The sequence below is a fragment of the Vulpes vulpes genome, chromosome 15 (genome assembly GCF_048418805.1).
Source record: "Vulpes vulpes isolate BD-2025 chromosome 15, VulVul3, whole genome shotgun sequence".
NCBI lineage: Eukaryota > Metazoa > Chordata > Mammalia > Carnivora > Canidae > Vulpes > Vulpes vulpes.
In genome coordinates this window covers 102,992,702-103,016,305 of record NC_132794.1, presented here as the reverse complement: position 1 = coordinate 103,016,305, position 23,604 = coordinate 102,992,702, and the positions used below count along the sequence as shown (strand labels likewise).

The 23,604-nt window shown below is 38.4% G+C and overlaps 1 protein-coding gene across 3 annotated transcripts in view; it reads left to right on the top strand.

The window, feature by feature from the left end:
* Positions 1–23,604, top strand: part of ABLIM1 (actin binding LIM protein 1) — a 342,319-nt gene that overhangs the window by 5,968 nt on the left and 312,747 nt on the right. For all 3 annotated transcript variants that reach the window (XR_011997590.1, XR_011997589.1, XM_072740162.1), the window contains exons 2-3: positions 21,003–21,183; positions 23,292–23,483. Coding sequence is in view for 1 of the 3 variants with exons in the window: in XM_072740162.1 (XP_072596263.1) it covers positions 23,396–23,483 (88 nt within the window). In the remaining 2 variants the exon portion in view is untranslated. The remainder of the gene's footprint in view (positions 1–21,002; positions 21,184–23,291; positions 23,484–23,604) is intronic.

The following is a 23,604-nucleotide window of genomic DNA, read 5'->3' as shown; positions in this document are numbered from 1 at the left end:
TCCAGCTGCGTGTGACAAAAAAAATCCCAAATAACAGTGACTTAAGTTTATTTCTCTTTCAGATAAAAGAATTTTGCCTGGTAGGTAGCCAGAACTAGTATCAGGACATTATCATAGAGACAGTCTTAAGTTTCTATACACCCTCCAGCACTGCTACATGCAAAATCACTTCATGGTCCCAGAGTACCTGGGTGGCTCAGTCAGTGAAGTGTCTGCCTTCGGCTCAGGTCATGATCTTATGGTCCTGGAATTGAGCCCTGCATCAGGCTCTCTGCTCAGCCAGAAGCCTGCCTCTCCCTCCTCTTTCCTCCCCTCTTACCACCCCCACCTCATGTGCTTGCATGTACACACTGTACTGTGTCTCTCTCTCAAATAAATAAAATCTTGAAAAGAAAAATCACTTCTTGGTCATATATAGGTGCTGCAACTCCAGTTTCTAATTTTGGGGAAAGTTGCAGGAGGAAGCAGAGGAAAGGGGTCTACTTCTTCCCTTTTAACAAATTCTTTCTGAAAGTTCTACATTTCTACTTACATTTCATCAGCCAGAACTTCCATAACCACACTTGGTGGTTGAGAAATGTGGTGTTTAATTCTGAGTAGCCACTAGAAAAATAAAAATGCAAAGTATAACTTCCAAATTCAATAGAAAAAAATTTTGCTCAATTCAATGGAATATGGGAAAAGAAAATATATAAAAGCATGAAAAATAGAAAACATAAAATCGTTTTTATAATAATTAAACATAAATGGACTAAACTTACCAATTAAAAGCCAGAGATGCATAGATTGGATTTTTAAAAATAACTAGTACTATATTTTCTAGAAGAGGCATGTTCAAAACCAAGGGGAAAAGAAAAGCTCTAATAAAGAAATAGAAAAAGATATACCATAGAAATATGGATCAAAGAAAAAACAGGGTAACAAATTAAGACAAAATAGAATTGAAGATGAAAAACATCACAAAAGGTAAAAACATTTGTAAAACAATAATGGATCTAAAATCTAAAAAACATAATTTTTATGTTCATAAATGTACTTGATATACACACAATATATATGATTTAGACATAAAATATAGAAAACAGTAACTGACAGAACTACAGAGAAAGAAAATCTATTGTACTTAGAAGTTTTAATTAACCCTAACACAGATACATCAAACTCTGAAAATGAGCAAAGATATAGGATATTTGAATAACAATTTTTAAAAAATATTTTATTTATTTATTCATGAGAGACACAGAGAGAGAGAAGCAGAGACACAAGCAGAGAGAGAAGCAGGCTCCATGCAGGGAGCCCGGTGGGGGACTCGATCCAGGGACTCCAGGATCATGGGCGGAAGGCAGACACTCAGTTGCTGAGTCACCCAGGCGCCCCTTGAATAACACAATTAACAAGCTTGAACTGAAAGTTATGTGGACATTTATACTCATCAAAGAAATCACATTTTCAAGCATATATGGAGCATTCACAAAATTTGATTATTTACCAAACCACCAAGGAAGCCGAAGGAAATTCCAAAGACTCTATATTCTTTCTGTAATCAAATATTTATTGAGCAACCACTCATACTCACACACACATTACATCCTAAGGGGAAAAGACAAAAGGCAAATAATATAAAGTTTCAAGTAGTGATGAACACTATGAAGAGAATAAACTAGAGGAAGGGAAGAGAGGATGATTTGGGAAAGTCTTATTTTAATAAAGTGGCGTCACTGAGGAGGTGCCGTAGGAGTAAAGTAAGGGAATTAACTTTGCACCTAGAAGAGAGAATATTTCTGGCCAAGAAATATTCTCAGCAAATGCAAATGCCTTATCTTGGGAAAGACATTGGTGTATGTGAGGAAGGCAGCGTGGCTGGAGCAGGTAGGTGATGAGAAGAGGAAAATAGTTGAATATGTATTAGCAAGGTGGCCAGGAGTCAGATCATGGAAAGCAGTTATTCCCAATGCTATCAAATCCAAAGATTCCTCCTTTTCTTCATGTAAAAATGTTAATAGGAGTCTAACAAGCACAGGAAAGTCATGTGTAAAGCATAACAAATTGTTGCAAAGTGAATGGCGGGGACAATCAACAGCCTCACCAAGAAGGAGCATTGGCCCCACTTCAGAAGCTTCCAGTGTCCATCTTCAGTCACTAACCCTGGCCACGGGCTCTTGTTAGTCTGACTTCTAACACCGTACATTACTTTTGCCTCATTTTGAACTTTGTATTCATAGAATGATGTAATATGCATTCTGTCATTGTCAGGTACAGTGTTTTATTTTTATTTGTTTATTTTTATTTATTTTTTTTGGGGGGTACAGTGTTTTAAAAGTCAAGTTTGTGGTTCTGATCTTCTATACTCAGTGACTATTTTCTCATTCTGTCAGCTTTTGAGAGATGTGATTAAGTCATCCACTATGGTTATGGCTTTTTTTTTCTTCCTGTTAGTTATGCCAATTTTCGTTCTATATCTTTTGAAGCTATGTTACATGTATATTCACATTTTGCCTTTTGATAACTTGCTGATGGATTGATTCCTTTAGCATGTCCCTGTTATGAAAATAATGCTTCTTGTCTTCAATTTTACTATATCTCATATAGGTATAGCTAGTTGCTATTTGCACAGTATATTTCTGCATCTTTTTACTTTTCAACTTTATGTGCTTAAAAAATAAGATGTGTCTGTTATAAACATATGTTTTTCTTTTTCACCCAGTCTGACAGTCTTTAATTCTTTCCTTGGAATATTTAATCCTTTTAATGTCATTGCTGATATATTTGGATTTTTGTCTACCATCTAACTATTTGTTTTCTATTTTATCTGTTTTTTGGTTTACTTTTCATTCATATCTTACCTTTCTTGCTTTAATCAAGATTTTTTTATTTCCATTTTGTAATTATAATTATTTAGTATTGATATTGTAATATTATATAACAAATTAAAATTGTTAACTATACATTATTTTTTTTCTTTTAACAGCTTAGAGAGTATAACATATATCCTTGACACATTTTATTTTTTTTCTTGACATATGTTAATATAAACTATTACCTTTATCATTTCTCTGATAATGCTAGGACCTTAAAATATCTTAATTTCATCAATTGCCTTTTGCTCTTTGGATTGTTATCAGACATTTTATATAAATGAAATATGTACATAGTTTAAATCCCACAAGACATACTATTATTATTATAAGCAACAAGTATCCATTTATATTTACTACATATTTATTTCCTCTGTTCTTCATTCCTCCCTTCAATTCCTGATTCTCTCCACATTACTTTCTTTCTGCCCTAAAGAACTCTCTTGAGGTTTTCTAGTGTTTTTTTTTTTAAGAATTTATTTATTTATTTATTTATTTATTTATTTATTTATTTATTTATTTGAAAGACCGAGAGAGCACAAGTGAGAGAAGGGGCAAAGGGAAAGGGACAAGCAGATTCCCTGCTGAGCAGGGAGTTGAACACTTGGCTCTGTCCCAGGATCCTGAGATCATGACCTGAGTCCAAGTCAGACACTGAACCGCTTAACTGACTGAGCCACCCAGATGCCCCTTGAGTTTTGTTTTTTGGTTTTGGGGGCTTTCTTTCTTTCTTTCTTTCTTTCTTTCTTTTTGCCTGAAAACATCCTTATTTCATCTTTATATTGAGAGATATTGTTACCTTTATGTATTTTTTAATCTTTATCTGTTTACTCACTTATATCACTTTTAATGTTGAATTTTTCACTAGAATTTTTGGTTTTTCTTTCAGCATCCTAAAGATGTTATTCCTTTTTTTTGTTTGTTTCCTTTTTTTTTTTTTTTTGAGGAGTCAGCTATTAATTTTAGTATTGCTTTCTTAAGGGTAATGTGTTCCCCAGCATGATTTTGCCCACTAAGGAAACTTAGAGAATATGTTTGGGAATAGATCTTAAGGACACAAGATCAGGATGGAAAGAATATGGAGTTGGATCAGGCTAAATATTGGCTCGCTAATTATTCAGTGTGTTGAATGAGCATGGAATAGATCTAATAGTCTGTTTGATTGACCAAAAATCTGGACCCAAAGGCACTTCCCATTAAAGTAGAAATGCCAAACTTCTTTCATATATTACAGGGGAAGCTCTTCAGGAAATTGTAAGGTTTAAGGAAATTGGAATATTAGTGGATTAATCATATAAAACCTGCTCATCCAGCCTCCCACTATATTCAGGAGGACCCATGGGATACATTCTTTACCAAAGCAGTGAGAAATCGAGTCATGAGGATCCCCATCCTCCGTGAAGAGTTCTATGATGGGTCTTCTCTAGGCAAGTAATTGCAGTTGGGACTACCACCATTGAACTGGGATCCTTAAATTAAATGGAGATAATGGGCTCCTAGGATGGTAGGGACCAAGCGGTAGCATTTAATTACCAGAGTCAAGGTAAATTTAGTTGCTATAATGGGCAACAGAGGCAAAGCAGTAATTTAGACTATCCTAACCTGCAGAGATCTTTGGCATTAGCTAGTTAATCATGGTGTCTCGACAGTTAAGGCAGATGAGTATCACCACTGAAGTCTTACTTGATCTCTTACTCGAAGTCTAGTGAACAGAAAGTCTGACTTGAGGGACGCCTGGGTGGCTTAGTGGTTGAGCGCCTGCCTTCAGCTCAGGGTGTGATCCCAGGATCCAGGATCGAGTCCGGCATCGGGCTCCCTGCATGGAGCCTGCTTCTGTCTCTGCCTCTCTGTCTCTCTCATGAATAAATAAATAAAATCTGTAAAAACAACAACAACAAAAAAAACAGGAAGTCTGACTTGAATCACCAAAGTAGAAAGCCTCAGTTACTCAGTCATTTCCCAGACTTGAGTCATTTCACAGATCTGGAGCCACTTAATGAAGGGGAAGCCAGGTACTCTTGAGAAAGGACCATGCCATACTGCCAAGTATATATACTGTTGGTCTTCTTTCTAGCCTTCCATCCAAGGGATGTGTTGTCATTTACCAAAGTGACTCTGTACTGGGGAAAGAAAAAGAGCCAGACTTTTTATGGGATTACTAGATCCTAGCTCTGAACTCAACTAATTTTTAGAGACCCCAAAATATCACAGTAGGGCCTTAAAAAAATATCACTATCAGGTGATCAATGGAGTTTTGGCTCAAATTCTTTTCATAGTGGTCCCATTGGGTACCTGAATCTAGCCTGTGGGTATTTACCCAATTTTATAATGCTTACCTGAGGTAGACACACTCAGCAATTAGCAGAATCCACACTGACTCCCTGACTCAGGGAGTCAGTGCTATTATGGCAGAAAAGACCAAGTGGAATCTACTAGAACTGCCTCTATTTATGAAAATAGGAAGGCAATATCATATTTATGGAAGGATTCCAGAGATTAGTGCCACTATTAAGGATTGAAAGGATGCAGTAATGGTGATTCCTACCACATCTCCATTCAACTTGCTGTTTACCTTACAGAGAACAGATGAAACTTGTATAACCACAGTGGATGTTTGTAAGCCTAGTCAGGTGTTAACTCTGATTGCAGCCATTTTTCTAGATGCGCTTTCATTGCTGAGGCAAATCAACATATCCTCTTGCACCTGGCTCATAGCTATTAATAAAGCAAATGTATTTTTCTCAATATCAGAGATCAGCGACTTTTCTGTAAATAGCCAGATGGTAAATATTTTAGGATTTGTGGGCCATGGGTCTCTGTCATGACTACTCAAATATGCATTGTAGTGTGAAAGCATCTATAGACAATATGTAAATGAATGAACAGGGTTGTGTTCCAATAAAACTTTATTTATAAAAACAAGTGGTGGGCCAGATTTTTTTTTCTTTGGGCCACGGTTTGCTGACCTTTTGTAAAGATTATCAAGTGTGGTCTGTTTTCAGCAGGCAGAGCCAGCAATATACCTTCACTGTTCTAGCTGAAAGATATATTAACTTTCTGCCATTCTGTCATAACCTGGTGTGCAGAAAAACCTTGATTACCCTTCCATTCCATAGCACATCATGCTGCTCTAATACATTGATGATATTCTGCTGATTGCTGAGCAAGAAGTATTAACATCTTTATGCATGTTGTTACGATACATATGGGCCAGAAGACGGGAAAGAAAACCTATAAAAATGTAGAGTCTTGCCACCTTGGTGACACTTCTAGGGGTTCAGAGGTCTGGGGCATGTCAAGCTATCTTTTCCACATGAGAAACACGTTGTAACACCTGGCCCCATGCTACCACCAATAAAGATATAGAATACCTAGTAGGCCTCTCTGGAATTTGGAAGCAATATATACCTAATTTTTTGCCCAGTACTCTGAGCCATTTACTAAATGACCCAAAAAGATACCAATTTTGAGTGGGTCTCCAAACAGTAGAAGGTTTTGTACCAGATTTGGCAGTGGTATAAACTTCTCTGCCGCTTGGGCCATATGACCTAGCAGATTCAATGGCGTATGAAGTGTTGGTGGAAGACATTACTGCGTGGAGCATTTGGCAGGCTCTTATACATGAGCTGCAATACAGACTCTCAGGATTTTGGAGCAAAGCCATATAAAATTCTATATATATAAAACTATGCTTTTTAAAAGCAGCTTTTTACTTACTATGAGGCCTTAGTATGGACTGAATACTTGGATAGACAGTGGACACCAAATTGCTATGAGATGTAAGCTGTGCTTAATGACCTGGTACTGTGTGATTCATAAAGTCATCCATTAAGTTGGGCACGCACAGCAGCACTTCATATGTACGAGACTGGGCTCAAGAAGATTCTGAAGATGCAAGTAAATTGCATGAGGAAGTAGCCCAGATGACGATGGCCCTACTTCTACAACAATCCGCACTCCTCCAACCCTAGTTATCATTTATGGCCTCATGAAGAATTCTCTGACCAGTTTGCTAAGGGAACAAAAATCTGGTTTGGTTTGCAGATGGTTTTGCATGATAATACTGGTACCACCTGAAAGTGGACAGCTCTGGCACTGCAGCCCCACTCCAAGATGACCTTGCAAAACAGTGAAGGGAAGCCTCCAGGGAGCAGAACGTAGAATAGTGCACCAGGTTGTTTGCTTTTCCTGAAAGTAGAGCTAGCCAGAGATATGGGTGTCCACCGATTCCTGAGATATGGTCAATAGTTTGGCTGTATGGTCAGGAACTTGGAAAGAACACGATTGGAAGATTGGTATACAAAGAGGTCTGAGGAATAAGTATGTAGATAGAGCTCTCTGGGAACCGAATATAAATATATTTGCATCCCATGTAAATGCCCTTCAGAGGGCAACCTCTACAGAATTTTAATCAGCTGGATAAGATGACCCATTTTGTGGATGTCAGCCTATGTCCTCAACCACTCCGATCATTGCCCAGTGAGCTCCCAACATGGCTATTTCAACAAGGATGGGACGTTAAGCATGGGATAAGAAACATCAATTTCCACTCACCAAGACCAATATAGCAAAGCCACTGTTGAGTGTCCAACCTGCCAATAGCAGAGACCAACACTGAGCACCCATGGTAGAACCATTCCCTAGGGGCATAAGTCAGCTTCCTGTGGCAGCTTGATTCCACTTACTACTTTCATCTGGAAGGGGCAGCATTTTGTTCTCACTGGAATAGACACTTGCTCTGGATATGGACTTGCTTTTCATCCCTCAATGCCTTAGGCAGAACATAATTTACAGACTTAAAAATCTATCTACTATCAATGTGTTCCATACAGCATTGCTTCTGATCAAATAACTTCTAGCAAATGAAATGTGGCAGTTGGCCCATGCTGCTCATGTAATTCCTGATGACTACCATATTTCTTATAATCCTAAAGCAGCTGGCTTTCTAGAGCAGTGGTATGGCATTTTTGAAGCTCAGTTACAGTGCCAGTATCATGGAGTGTTTATGGGTCTGGAAATTAAGGGTGGAAATGAGTGTACAATGAGTGTACAAATGAGTGCTTTTCATCCACATAACTTTAGACTCTGCTGGTTTAAAGGACTTAGTTGGAAAGAGAGGAATGTTTCCAAAAGGGGGCACACCCGCGATTCCATTGACCTGGAAGTTGAGATTCCAACCTGCCCACTTTGGGCTTCTTGCCAATAAATTAACAGGCAAACAAGGAGCATTCTGCACTGACTGGGGTTATTTATCCTAACTTTAAAAGAAGAGTTGGATTGCTACTACTCAGTGGGAACAAGGAGGAGTATGTCTAGAATGCAGGATATCCCCGGGGCTGTCTTGCTTCCAGGTCCTTTGATTACAGTCAATGGAAAGCTGCAATAACCCCATTTAGGCTATATTGCTAATGGCCCAGACTCTTCTGGAACAAAGGTGTGAGTCACCCAAGAAACCACAGCCAGTTGAGGCACTTACTGAGAGTAAGGGAAATATGAAATTAATAGTAGAAGGTGGTATATACAAGTTATCACCGTATGACCAGTTGCAGAAATAAGGGCTAAAGCAGTTATGAGTAATTCTTCCTTATTTTTATATGAATATGCTTATTTTTTTGTATATATACCAAAACTTTTTTTCTTCCCCCCTCTTATTCCCCTATCATCTCAGTGGTTAAATTGTAGGGTACCAAAGAGAAAGTATAAATTAGCTCAAAAAAGAATGAACATCACCCAAGATGAGAAGGAAGATTTCATAGCCTTTTTTGGGAATATGGTTAATGTGGTTTTAGTTATATATGGGATAATTGTACTTGTTAGGTAGAATCTTGGCTTTTTAATTGTCTTCATTTGGAAATTAAGTTTAATTTAAAGAGATGTGTATGAGTGCCAAGTTGACTGGGAATCCATCGACTGCAGAGGCTTTGTCACGTGTTGAACCAGTTGGGCTGAACTACATCTCCCATAATTCCCTCCCATATGTTTCCAGGTAGGGTGTGCCACAAGATACATTTTTTGTGTGAGATGTGCACGCCAACAGGCCTCGGCAGACATTTAATTTCTTATGCTCAGAAAATTGTGGAAAGGTCTCCGTGCTTCTGTAGCTCATGCGCATTGTTGTTTATCTGCTGACTCACCTCCTTGGTGTGGGCAGCCAGCCCACAGCTGCTTAACCTTCCCCTGGATCTTCCCTCAACCCTCTGACTCCTCCTCCAGGTCTACATTTATCTCTGGGACACAGGGCACCAGCTTCTCCTGCAAGATACCCACATCATTAAAGTTGGAGACAGTGAGACTGACACAGATTCCAGTCACCACTTGACATCTCTTTTCTCAACTGCCTCCCTGCAGATTTCAAGGTCTGGCATCAGATATGAAGACAGCTCTACAGAGACTGTCCTTTATCAGCTCCCACCACCGCATAAGGCCCAATCTTTATAGTAAATCTGTGTGTGTGTGTGTGTGTGAGAGAGAGAGAGAGAGACAGAGAGACAGAGAGACAGAGAGAGAGAAAGAGATCCTAATGGTTCTGGATCTCTGACCAAATCCTTACTGATACAGACCTATATAAGATGGTATTTAAAGGAATGTTATTTTTCCTTCTCTTATCATCTTCCTCTTGTTTTCCCCACTCATGCTCTATAAAACCAGTTTCACAGGTTTTTGCAATTTCATTAAAGTTTTCTAAGATACAACTTGAGAAAATCTAAAGTGCTTCATTTCATTACCTTGAAACGCATCAAGGCTATATGTATTTTTTTTAACATGGTATTATAGTGGTCATCTTGTTTTCTCTTCAATTGAGTTTGGCTCATTCATTGCATTCTGTCATGAAACCATGTTGGTGGTGATGAGAATGTTTTGGGTTTCCATACATTGTGGATTAATCAAAACTGCAGTTGTAGGAACTGATTTGACAAGTGTGAACTGAGAAAGTGGGATCTACACTATGAACCTGTGGCTTGGCACTGACACTGTTTAAGGAGCCATGGTAGGGATAATAGAAACAGGAGGTCTGCTATTAACAACACCATGACTTTAGCTGTGAAACTAGTCTTTCTAAGAAGAATCCTTTTTCAAAACATTTTTTTTTAAGATTTTATTTTGGGACTCCTGGGTGGCTCAGTGGTTGAGTGTCTGAAAGACACTAATCTACTACTACTGATCACGCTCATCGTGTGATCGCAGCATCCCGCAGTGTTTTGGGATCAAGTCCCGCATTGGGCTCCTTGCATAGAGCCTGCTTCTTCCTCTGCCTATGTCTCTGCCTCTCTCTCTCTCTCTGTATCTCTCATAAATAAATAAAATCTTTTAAAAAATAAAAATTTTATTTTTATTTATTCATGAGTGAACAGAGATATAGGCAGAGGGAGAAGCAGGCTCCCTGCATCAGGACTCGATCCCAGAACCCTGGGATCATGACCTAAACCAATGGCAGATGCCCAACCACTGAGCCACACCGGTGCTCTGAAAAGTCCCTTTTAAAGTAAGGACCTCAGCCTGAAGTTTGGAGCTATTAAGCCATATCTGTCAAATAACAATCTTAATCCTGCATCTGGTTTAAATGGTGATAAAAGGGTTTGATTTTCTCTGCCTTTTAATCATCAAGTGGTCAAGCAGTTCCAGCAGTGTGGTGGGAAGCTGATAGGTTTGCTAGTTTACACATTATCTCTGGAACCTCTTGCAAGGGCATTTATATATCAGTACATTTGCCCTCATTCTATTTTGTATTCTTTCCTCCTTGGAGTGGTACTCTTCAAATCCATTTCCAACATTTTATCTTTATATGTATTAGTTTTTATCTTTCTATTTTAGAAAAACATGGAAATTCTTTGAGAGTGTAAGCTATGTCATCCTGGGCCAAACTGTATTCATCTCCTTGGGGTGTTCTGAGATCTGACTCTACTTTTGAGTCTAGAGTCATTCGGGGCTGGTCAGGGGATGTCTTGAGAATGATTGACATATTTTGCAAGGCAACTTCCTTAAGGTGAGGTTATACCAGATTTTTAAGTGAATCTGGTCTCCTCAGACATGGGAGAGCAGGCTGGCTGGCAAGAGGGGCTCAGAGAGACTTGGGAATTCAAATTCTCATCTTTGTTCAGTTCTATCAGAGGTCCTCATTTCAAGCCTCAGGTCTATTTCTTAATGCTATAAGTTTAACATAAGAGATGTGCAGTCTGCGAATTCAACTTAAATCATTTTTTTGCAACCCAGACAACTAAATTTTGGGCATGATTTTCAGTAAGTTTGACCCTGCAGCTCTGAGAAATAGTAGATTATGTTAGCGCTGCCATAGATACTCTCTAGTTCCTTGGCTGTGACCTGAGATGAAAGTTTAAAACCCTAATCTTGTTATTTCCTTTCCATAAGCTCCCTAGCATGGTCAGAAGCAGCTATTGACCCCACAGTTCTTGTAGTCATCATTCTTACCATAGCAGTCAAATGGAACCACCACCTGGTCCTGCAGGCCACTTGTTTCAGGAGGCACAATCAACTACAGGTAACACTTTAGGTAATCATACTGACTTATATGGCCACAGATAACCAGATAACAATTTTCTATTAGTAAATTGTTAATCAGTCAGTACTGAATGCAAAGTTAGGACATAACTAAACAACCCCAAATCCCATCTTTGAGGGCCTGTTTCCTGGACCCACTCTGGTACCAAATATTCATGAGAAAGAAGTCATGAAAACTGAAACTACACCAGTCATTTCAGCAGAGAGAATTTTTTTTTTAAAGATTTATTTGTGTGTGTGTGTGTGTGAGAGAGAGAGAGAGAGAGAGAGAGAGAGCACATGTGCAGGGGGGCAGAGGGAAAGGGACAGAGAATCTGTTTGTTTGTTTGTTTGTTTGTTTATTTGGCAGAGAGAATCTCAAGCAGACTTCCTGTTGAGCATGGAACCTGATGCAGGGCTTAATCTTAGGACTCTGAGATCATGACCCGAGCTGAAATCAAGAGTCAGAGGCTTAAATCAACTGAACCACCTAGGCACCCCCAACAGAGATAATTGAATATGAGGAATGTGTTACAGTGGAGCTTGAAGGAAGGAAACACTGAGGCCCAAATATAATGACCTGCCAGAGGAACAAAGAGAAAATGTTGGTGTTTTCAGAAACTAGGGGCTTTAGAAGAGGGACTACATAGAGCTAGGGCTTAGACCCCTGAGAAGAATATGCTGTCCTGCTCATATCAGTACTGTAGGGGGGCACCTTAAGGCTCATTTTGGAAGTGCCAAAGAAGCTAAAGAAGAGCCAACTGCCAGTAGCAGAAGGAAGCAGTGTTGAAGTCACTGTGGCAGAAACCACACACTCAGGATGAGAAGAGGCAGTCTATTTTCTTCTTCTGCCTCATATCCTCCCTCTAGTACCCTCTGCTGGTAGAACTGAACACAGCATTACCTGCTAAAGAACTGTAGCTTGCGAAGACCTACACCTACACCAGAAAGTAGAGTTGAGAAAGGTAGATTTGGACCAAATTTAATAGAATTATATGTGTTTTAACACATAAATGCAGAGACTCAATTGCAATAGAGGAAGCTAAAAGTTGTTTATATCTATATGTTAAATCAGTACGAAGATGATAGCTATAAATTTGTTCAGGTGTGTCATATAAGTGACACAAATTGCCAATGGTGTTGCCAAGAATAAGGTGATTTCCCAAAGTGGTGAGCAATTGTTGATAATGTTGCAAACAAAATAATGTGCCACTTCCCCTTAATTTACAGAGTAGTGGTTACCTGGATATTGTATTACATATTAAATTCTCAACTAATAATAAATAGGTTTGCCACCTGCATAAATATCCAGCCAGAAATTCAAGAATTCTATAAAACAAGAGACAATTTTTTCTTTTATGGGGCCATACCATATATTGCAGGATATCTGGTACTGTTCCCTGCTATAATCCTCCATAGATTTCCAAAACACCTACTCGGTTATGGTCTCCATTAGATCAAGTGCCAGAGGATCTTACCACAGGGCAAAGGCATAGGGATTTGGGATTTTATTTTGAGTGAAACTGGAAACTATTTGAGGGTTTTAAAAAAGATTTTATTTATTCATGGGAGACACTGAGAGAGTCAGAGACATAGAGGGAGAAGCAGGCTCCCTGCAAGGAGACTAATGTGGGACTCCATCCCAGGACCCCAGGATCACGCCCTGAGTCAAAGGTGGACGCTCAACCACTGAGCCACCCAGGCATCCCTAGAGGAAAAGAGTCTTTTTTTTTTTTTTTTTTTTTTTTAGGGAAAGAGTCTTAAGAAGACTCTGCGCTGAGCATGAAACCCAACATGGGGCTCAGTCTCATGACCTGAGATGAGGGCTTGAACTGAAACCAAGAGTCAGCCACTTAACCAACCGTGCCATCCAGGTGCCCCTACCAACCACTATTCTAAGCACTTAATATATACTGCTTTAAAAAAAATATTCATAACCACTCTATGAGTTAGGTTATATTGTTGTCTTTCTTTAATGATGAGGAAACTGAGGCAAAGTTGAAATAGCCTACCAAATATTAAAAGGAACTGTAATTTATGAGAATATGTATGGGTGGTGAATGTACTGGATGTCACCGAATTGTTCACTTTAAAGTGTTTGATTTTATGGTATGTGAATTTTACCTCGATTAAAAAAATTATAAAGGAAATAAAATAGCACAAAAGCAATAAAATAGCACAGTTATAATGTAGGAAGAAACTAATAAACCAATATAACAGTGCATACTATTAAAAAAAATTCTGTATTGCTATAAGGAAAACAATTATACTAGGTCTCTTCATCACAGTATATATAAAAACAAACACCAAATGGTTTAAAGACATAAACATGAAAGGAAATCTGTATTTAAAAAATGGAAGAAAATGTAAGAGACTATAGAATGGAAGATTCTCTTAAACAAGACCCCAAGAGGCAAACTGTAAACAGGAACATTGAGGGCTTTACTATATCAAATTAAGTATTACTGTTCAGCATGAGACATAATGTACTAACTAATGGCTAGGTAACAACTATCAAAAGACTTGAGAGTCTATGTCAAGAAGCCAAAAAAAAAAAAAAAAAAAAAACTCAGATAAATAACTAAACATTACACCTAGAGGAGCTAGAGAAAGAAGAATGAACAAAACCTTAACCCGGAAAAAGGAAGGAAATAATAAAGATTAGAGCAGAAATAAATGATATAGAAACTTAAAAAAAATAGATCAACAGCAGATCAAGGAAACCAGAAGCTGGTTCTTTGAAGAGATCAACAAGATTGATAAACCACTAGCCAGACTCAAACAAAAGAATGAGAGAGAAAGAGAGAAGACCCTAATAAACAAAATCACTAATAAAAGAGGAGAAATAACAGCCAACATCACAGAAATACAAACAATTGTAGCAGAATATTATGAAAACCTATATGCCAACAAATTGGACAACTTTGAAGAAATGGACAAATTCCTAGACGTGTATAACCTACTAAAACAAAAGCAGGAAGAAGTGGAAAATTTGAACAGACCAATTATTAGGAATGAAATTGAATCAATTATTTTTAAAAAAACTCCCCCAAAACAAAAGTACAGGACCAGATGGTTTCACGGGTGAATTCTACCAAACATTTAAAGAAGAAGTAATACCTTTTCTTTTCAAACTATTCTAAAAATTAGAAAAGGAAAGAAAACCTCCAAATTCATACTATGAGGCCAATATCATCCTGATACCAAAACCAGATAAAGACACCACAAAAGGGCAGCCCCATGGCTCAGCGGTTTAGCGCCGCCTTACAGCCCAGGGTGTGATCCTGGGGACCTGGAATCAAGTCCCACATCAGGATCCCTGCATGGAGCCTGCTTCTCCCTCTGCCTGTGTCTCTGCCTCTCTCTCTCTCTCTCTCTCTGTCTCTCATGAGTAAATAAAATCTTTATTAAAAAAAAAAAAGACACCACAAAAAAAGGACAACTACAGGCCAATATCTACATGAATATAGATGCAAAAGTCCCCAACAAAACAAGCCAACTCCAACAATACATTACAAAAAATCATACACTACGATCAAGTAGGATTTATTCCTGGGATGCAAGAGTCATTCAATACTCACAAAAATAACCAATGTGATATGTCACATCAATAAGAGAAAGGGTGAAAACCATATGATCATTTCAATAGATATAGAAAAAGTATTTGACAAACTACAACATCCATCCATAATAAAAGCCCTCTACAAAGTAAGTCTACAGGGATCATACCTTAACATAATGAAGGCCTTGTATGAAAAGCCCACAGCCAACATCACACTCAATGGTGAAAAATTGAGAGCTTTGCCCCAAGGTCAGGAACAAGACAAAGATGTCCACTCTCACTTTTATCCAACATAGTACTGGAAGTGCTAGCCATAGCAATTAGGCAATATTTTTTTAAAAGGTTCCAAATTGGCAAGGAAGAAGTAAAACTCTCACTATTTTCAGATAATGTGATATAGAAAACTCTAAAGACTTCACCAAAAAAACTACGAGGACTGATAAATGAATTCAGTAAAGTCACAGGATACAAAAATCAATGTACAGAAATCTGTCGCATTCTTATACACTAAATGATGCAGCAGAAGGTGAAATTAAGAAAATAATCCCAGGGGGATCCCTGGGTGGCTCAACGGTTTAGTGCCGACCTTCGGCTCAGGGCGTGATCCTGGAGTCCAAGGATCGAGTCCAGTGTCGGGCTCCCTGCATGGAGTCTGCTTCTCCCTCTGCCTATGTTTCTGCCTCTGTGTGTGTGTGTGTGTGTGTGTGTGTGTGTGTGTGTGTGTGTGTCTCATGAATAAATAAAATCTTTTTTAAAAATCCCATTTATAATTACACCAAAAACAATATCTAGGAATATACTTAACTAAAGAAGTGAAGATGTGTACTCTAAAAACTGTAAAATGCTGATGAAAGAAATTCAAGGGGCACCTGAGTTTCTTCAGAGGCTCAGTCAGTTAAGCATCTGCCTTTGGCTCAGGTCATGATCTTGGGGTCCTGGAATCAAGCCCTGTGTTGGGCTCTCTGCTCAGTGGGGAACGTGTTTCTCCCTCTCCCTTTGCCTGCTGCTCTAGTTGTTCACACTTTCTCTCTCTCTGCCAAATAAATTAAATATTTAAAAAAATAAAAAGAAATTCAAGATGACACAAAGAAATGGAAAGACATTCCATACTCATGGATTGGAAGAACAAATATTGTTAAAATGTTGATAATACCCAGAACAATCTATACATTGAACACAATCCCTGTCAAAATACCAACAGCATTTTTCACAGAACTAAAACAATCCTAAAATTTGTACAAAACCACAAAAAACCTCAAATAATCAAAGTGATCTTGAAAAAGAAAAACTGGAGGTATCACATTCTAGATTTCCAGTTATATATGTATTTTTTTATTTTATTAATTCATGAGAGACAGAAAGAGAGAGAGAGGCAGAGACACAGGCAGAGGGAGAAGCAGGCTCCATGCAGGGAGCCTGACGTGGGACTCGATCCAGGTCTTCAAGATCACACCCTGGGCTGAAGGCAGTTCTAAACCACTGAGCCACCCGGACTGCCCGATTTCCAGTTATATTACAAAGCACTAGAAATTAAAACAGTGTGGTCCTGGCATAAAAGTAGACATATAGATCAATGAAATAGAATAGAAACTCCAGAAATAAACCCACAGTTATATGATCAATTAATTTTCAGCAAAGGAGAAATGAATATACAATGAGAAAAAAGTCTATTCAACAAATGATGTTCGGAAAACTGGACAGCTATATGCAAAAGAATGAAATAAACCACTTTCTTACACTATACACAAAAATAAACTCAAAATGGATTAAAGACCTAAATGTGAGACCCAAAACCATAATAATCCTTGATGGGAGCACAGGCAGTAATTTCTCTGATATCAACCTTAGCAACATTTTTCTAGGTATGTAACTTGAAATGAGACAATAAGAGAAATGAAAGCAAAAATAAACCATTGGGACTACATCAAAATAAAAAGTTTCTGCACAGCAAAACAATCCACAAAACTAACAGGCAGCATAATGAATAGAAGATATTTGCAAATGACATATCCCATAAAGAGTTAGTATCCAAAATACATAAAGAACTGATACAACTCAACATCCCAAACCAGAATAATTAAAAACTGGTCAGAAGACATGAATACACATTTCTCCAAAGAAGACATCCAGATGGCCAACAGATACATGAAAAGATGCTCAACATCACTCATCATCAGTGAACTGCAAATCAAAACTACAATGAGATACCACCTCACACCTGTCAGAATGGCCAAAATTGAAAACATCAGAAACAATCAGTGTTGGTGAAGATGTGGAGAAAAAGGAACCCTCTTGTACTGTTGGTGGGAATGCAAACTGGTGCAGCCACTGTGGAAAACAGTATGGGATTTCCTCAAAAAATTAAAACTAGAACTACCCTATGACTCAGTAGTTGAACTACTGGATGTTTACCCAAAAAATACAAAAATAGGGATCCCTGGGTGGCGCAGCGGTTTGGCGCCTGCCTTTGGCCCAGGGCGCGATCCTGGAGACCCGGGATCGAATCCCACATCGGGCTCCCGGTGCATGGAGCCTGCTTCTCCCTCTGCCTGTGTCTCTGCCTCAATCTCTCTCTCTCTGTGACTATCATAAGTAAATAAAAATTAAAAAAATTTTTTTAAATTAAAAAAAAAACAAAAATACTAATTCAAAGGGATACACACAGCTCTATAGTTAAATCACCATTATTTATGGCAGCCAAACTATGGTTGCAGCCCAAGTGTCCCTCAATAGATGAATAGATAAAGAAGATGTGGTGTATATATACAAAATAGAATATTCAGTCATAAAAAGAATGAAATCTTATCATTTGCAATAACATGGAGAGAGCGAGAGAATATAATGCTAAGTGAAATAAGTCAGAGAAAGACAAATACCATATGATCTCACTCACAGGTGGAATTTAAGAAACAAAACAAATGAGTGAAGAAAGATGAGAGAGAGAGAGACAAACCAAGAAACAGATATACCTATGGAGACATAAATCCTGGGGATTAAAGAGTGCATTTATCATGATGAAAAATAAAAGCAGCATCTGGAGATCAGAGTGATTCTCATGCTAGCCTTGAAGAATCAAATAGCCATTTATGGGAGGGTCACATAAAAAGAACTTTGGGGGTCCCTAGGAGCTGAGAGCAGCTCCTAAGTGATAACTAGCAAGAAAGCATAGCTTGGCCAATGCCTGGATTGCCATCTGTAAGACCCTGAGGAGAGGACCAATCTAAACTATGCCAACCCCTGACCCACAGAAACTGTAATAATAAATGCATTTCATTTAAAAAAAGACTTTAGAGACTAAAATTAGTATATCAGTTTCTTATTGCTGCTTTAACAATTTACTACAAACTTCATAGCTTAAAACAACAAAAACTTATTATCTTATTGTTCTGGAGGACAGAGGTCTGGAATGGGCTCCACTGGATTAAAATTCAAAAAAGCCCTATATTCAAATATTAATAGCATCTGCAGCATTATTAATCTTTCATATAAATACCACACATCATATGATGTATGAGACTATATACTTTATATAATATACTATATCATAGTATATTAACTTTGTATATATACAGAGGAAAATATGTTATCTCATTCAGATAAAGCAGACCAGATAACTTCATAATACCAAGTCATGGGATAGAATATTTAGGAATTAGAGGCCAATCTGTCCCATCCCCTAGAAAGCCATACATTCAATATGCAATCAATATGGAAAGTGATTAAAGAGAGAATGTACATTCTTTTCTCTACATATTAAGTTTTTAAAGCAGTGAGGATTTATCATTTGGGACTAGCTATGTTTCAAGTGCTCAATAGCTATATGTGGCTAGTGGTACCATATTGGACAGTAGATTTAGACAAAAGAGAAAGTCAACAGAATAAAACAAGGAACTACTTCAGGGAAGACAGGAAGATGGAAGTGAGATTGCACTGGGTTAAAAAAAGAGTTTCTGAGCTGGTGAGAGGGAATGGAGTTTTAGACACGGACAGACCTCAAATGAGAGCTGAAACTCCTCTTTCATTATGATACGAGGAAAGAAGAAAAGAATGAGTCTGGACACAAAGAGTCAGCTAACGGATTCTGTTTTCTTTGCGAGGTAAAAGAGTAAGTGAGGGTACTAGGGGAGGTGGCAGGGGCAGATATGGAGTTTTGAGGGAAGTGGGGATTATTTTAAATAGCCTCTGTGGGACTGGAAGAGAGAGCTGACTAGGGAACCTTGACTATGAAACTGGTGGACAACTGTGGAAGCCTGTATGAATGTGAGGATCATCTATCCAGCCCACACTCTCACATGATTTTCTCCAGCAGCTTTCAGTGGTCTGGTTGTAGGTAATAGAGAAGGTATAAGATAGTTGAAAGCAATCAGGACTAAGGCTTTTCCAGGTGGATGTGAAAGCGATTATGAAACAAAGGATGTGAGGAATCTATCCAGAGAGTATTTCAAGTAATGGACTTTAAAATCCAATATGAAGTGAAGACAAGAGAGATCTGATACAGAGAACGTAGCTGTGATAGTTTCCCAGAAGTTCCAACCAGGTCTGGGGCAGTTGATTAGAGAATCAGAAAAACAGGAAGTTATAACAAGAGAGGAGGTGATTGTGTTTATTGTTTACAAAGTTGAACAGTTTTGGTGATGACAAATTCAGGGTGTTAGTGTGAATTGGATTCTGAAATAAAGTAGCTAGGAAAGGCATTGGAGATGAGGAGGTTAAAGAACTGGAAGGCCATGGTGAAGGTTGGGTCACCCAAGAGGACGGAGAAGTCTTAGGCTAATGGCAGGACTTGGAGTGAGAAAGACAACTGTAGGTCAGGTGCTAAGTTACAGAGATGAAGAATGGTGACCAGGAAGTCTGTAAATGACAACATAGATGAGTGGAGGTTGGTACAGCTATATGGCTTAAAGTTAAGAAAAATAGGATATTTTTCTACTTTATTTTATTTTTATTATTAGTTTCAGGGGTGGAATTTATTGATTCATCAGTTGCCTATAACACCTAGTTCTCATTACATCAAGTGCCTTCCTTAATGCCTGTCACACAATTATCCCATTCCCCCCACCAACCTCCCCTCCAGCAAGCCTCCGTTTATTTCCTGTAGTTAAAAGGAAGTTAACCATAACCTCTCTTATGGTTAGCCTCCCTCTCTGTTTTCATCTTATTTATTTTTCCTTTCCTTCCCCTATAGTCATCTGTTTCGTTTCTTAGATTCCACAGATGAGTGAAATCATATGGTATTTTTCTTTCTTTGACTGGGTTATTTCACTTAGTACAATACCCTCTAGTATCATCCACATCATTGCAATGGCAAGATTCCATTCTTTTTGATGGCTTAGTAATAGGAATAGAATTGTCTATGTGAGAGTGAAAATCAAGGTCTGGAAATGGCATTGGGGAGAGAGGAGGTCACCAATCTTAAAAATCATCTAGTTAAAAGACCTCACATTAGCCTATGGCCTATGTCTTTGCCTCTCTCTCTCTCTCTCTCTCTCTCTCTCTCTCTCTGTGTGTGTGTGTGTGTGTGTCTCATGAATAAATAAATAAAATCTTTTTTAAAAAACCGACCTCACTTTATAGATGAGGAAAATGATGTTAGAGTGTGGTAGGCAGCCTTCAAGATGTTTCCCAGAGATTCCCATCTTTTGCTATGCACACCTTTGTGTTGTCTGTCTCCCATTGTGCATCAAGGTGAGCTTACACAAGCAGTAGAATACAGCAGAATTGATGGTAATTGTTTCTGAGGTTAGGTGACAAAGGATATCACAGCACCTGTCTCATTACTCTCTCACTCTTGGATCACTCACCTTGGGGGAAGTTAATTGCCATATCATGAGCAACTCTATGGAGGAGCCCACATGGCAAGGAATGAAGCCCTTGCCATTGGACGTGTGAATAAGCCTAAAAGCAGAGCCTCTAGCCCCAGTAAATCATCAGATGACTGCAGCTTTAGCTGATATCTTGATTGCAAGCTCATGTGAATCCCTGAGCCAGAACCAGTTAAGCCATCCCTGAATCCTTCCATAACCTAAGAAGTAATCACACATGCACTATCTAAAAAAGTTCAAAGGATCATAGTTTTGTTTTTTCATCAGAGAAAAAGGAGAAGGAGAAGGAGAAGGAGAAGGAGAAGAAAGAAGAAAGAAGAAGAAGAAGAAGAAGAAGAAGAAGAAGAAAAGAAAAGAAAAGAAAAGAGAAAAGAAAAAAAAGAAACAAAGAAACAAAGAAAAAAGAAAGCTGGACCAGGTTTCCTCATGGAATGCAGAATAAAATTCAGTAAGATAAATGCTTTCTTTGTCCCCACCATATAATAATACATAAGCATTTCTAAAACATGCTTATATTGAGAAGACTAATTCAAATGTGTGCAATATCTTAGTGGTAAAACCAGAAATGTAATTTCTACTTGGCTTCTTTTAATCACTGACAAAAATGGCATAGACTCCCGGTAGTAGTTATATCATTTAAATCCTTCAATAATTCTGACCTTCCGGTGCAATGAATCAATGCCAGGATTGAGTGTCTGCATTTCTGTCTGTTGTCTCTAAATGTAATTTTCAGAGAAGGGCAGATTGCCAAAAAGGCACTTTGTGGCTTCTATTTCCAGGCCACAGAGTCTGCCAATTGGATGCACATAGCTATTATGTCAGAGAAATTTTGTATGACCCATTGACTTAAACTTTGGTACTCAGATTTTCTAAGTGTGATTAAATAATATTTTGATTTTATTTTTCTTTCCTTAAGAATATAGCTAGGAAAGTAGGAAAAGGAGAAAAGCAGGGAGAAAAGTAGGAAAGTGGGTTTGAATTTCATGAGAACATGATTTTTTTGAAAAATTAATCTCAAGTGTGTTCAAGACTCCAATTTCATTAAATCTCACAAAAATTCAGATATATTTCCAATTACTTCTCATTACAGTCAGTAAGTTAATTTGCTGTCATATATTCCCAACATTAGGGAGATTTTTGAATGTTTTCCTATATATTTTTCTCTCTATGCTTGAAAAAAACAGATTGCTAACTATTCCCTAGCATCACATATCCTCTCAAAAGTCATAGAAAGACAGCTTTTACTCCCTTGATATTTTAGCACTTTCCCAGTATAATCCAGCTAACTAAGTGTGGCTTAAGCTTGCTTGAGATAAAATACTATTTCATATTTATATGAAAGTTTAGTGATAAATGTGAATTTTGCTTTTTAAAAAATTAGCATTTTTTATAATCAGCAAAAAAAGAAAACAAAACAAAAATGTATATCCTTTATTACTTATGGTACTCATTTTTCTGGTTGTGTTCTCATTCTTTAGAAAACTCTGATGTTCCTAATCAAACTTATGTTTATAAATTCCTTTGATTTTTATGACCTTATACATGATCTTTAGTAAGAATTTTATTATTCAAGGGGCACCTGGGTGGATCAGTTATTTAAGCCTCTGACTCATGATTTCACCTCAGGTCATGATCTCAGAGTTGTGAGATTGAGCCACATGTCAGGCTCCATCCACACTGGGCATGGAGTCTGCTTAAGATTCTCTCTCTCTCTCTCTCTCTCTATCCATGCCCACCCTCTAAAAAAAACAGTTCATTGTTCTTATTCATTCAACAAAATTTATTAAGTAGTTATGTGCCAGACACTTTTATTTGTGTTGGGAATGTGGGAATGAATACAAAGTGTCTGTTTTCATGGCACTTGTGTTGTACTGGGGATGAGGGAGTCAACAAGCAAATAAACAAGATAGATGTATAATATGTCAAATGGTGATTAAATGCTATGAAGAAAAAAATAAAGCGGAACGAGAGGATAGAGAGTGACAGACCTGAATGAGTAGAAGGATCAAGATTGTGTATGTCTGGGGCACAAGTATTCCAGAGGAAAAGACGAGTGCAAGGGCCAGCAAATTATACCGAGAGGGTTAAGAATAGCCAGGAGATTGTGTAGCTGAAGCAGAGTCAGCAGAAAGGAGACGAGATCCATGGGTAAAGCCAAGGAGCAGATCTTGTAGAGCCTAGAGCCTGAGGTGAAGAGTTTGGTTTTCACCTGATCCCTTCTGGCTGCTGTGTCTAAAGACTGTAGAAATGTAACTGTGGAAGCAGGAAGATTAATGAACAGACTGAGTTCATCTCAGTCTGGGTCCTCTGAGAATGTTGGGATCAGATGTGTGAGAGATTCATTAAGAGGCACCCCTGAAAGGGCACATGGAAAGGACCAGAATTAAGTGGCCTTCAGACTGCAGTGTAGGTCTGACCCAGGTAAGGGACAGATAGGGGGCAGGAAGTTCAGAGGGGCAGTCTGAAACTGTGATTCTATGAAAATTTGGTAAGGCTAACGGAGAGGTCTTGAGCCAAAGTCACCTACCAGCAAAGCACCCCCACCCTGTCTCCCAGGAATGGGCCCGTCCCAGTATTCCTGACCAGCCAGAAGATGGAAGCATTCCATGGGAAGTATGGCCTCTGTGGGAAGTGTGGCTTCTGTGTGAACTCACTGATGGATGGGACCACCAGTCAATTATCCTTCTGCACTGGGAGCTCTGAGAGGCATATTCTCATGGCCATCACAGAGACTTTGCCATAATCCAGGTAAGAGAGATGATGGTGGCTTGGGGTAAGAAAGTGGATGGATTTTGCTTTCTATTCCTCTGGACATATATTCAAGGTTAAGTTGCCAATAGATTTGCCAATCATTTGCCAATAGATTTGA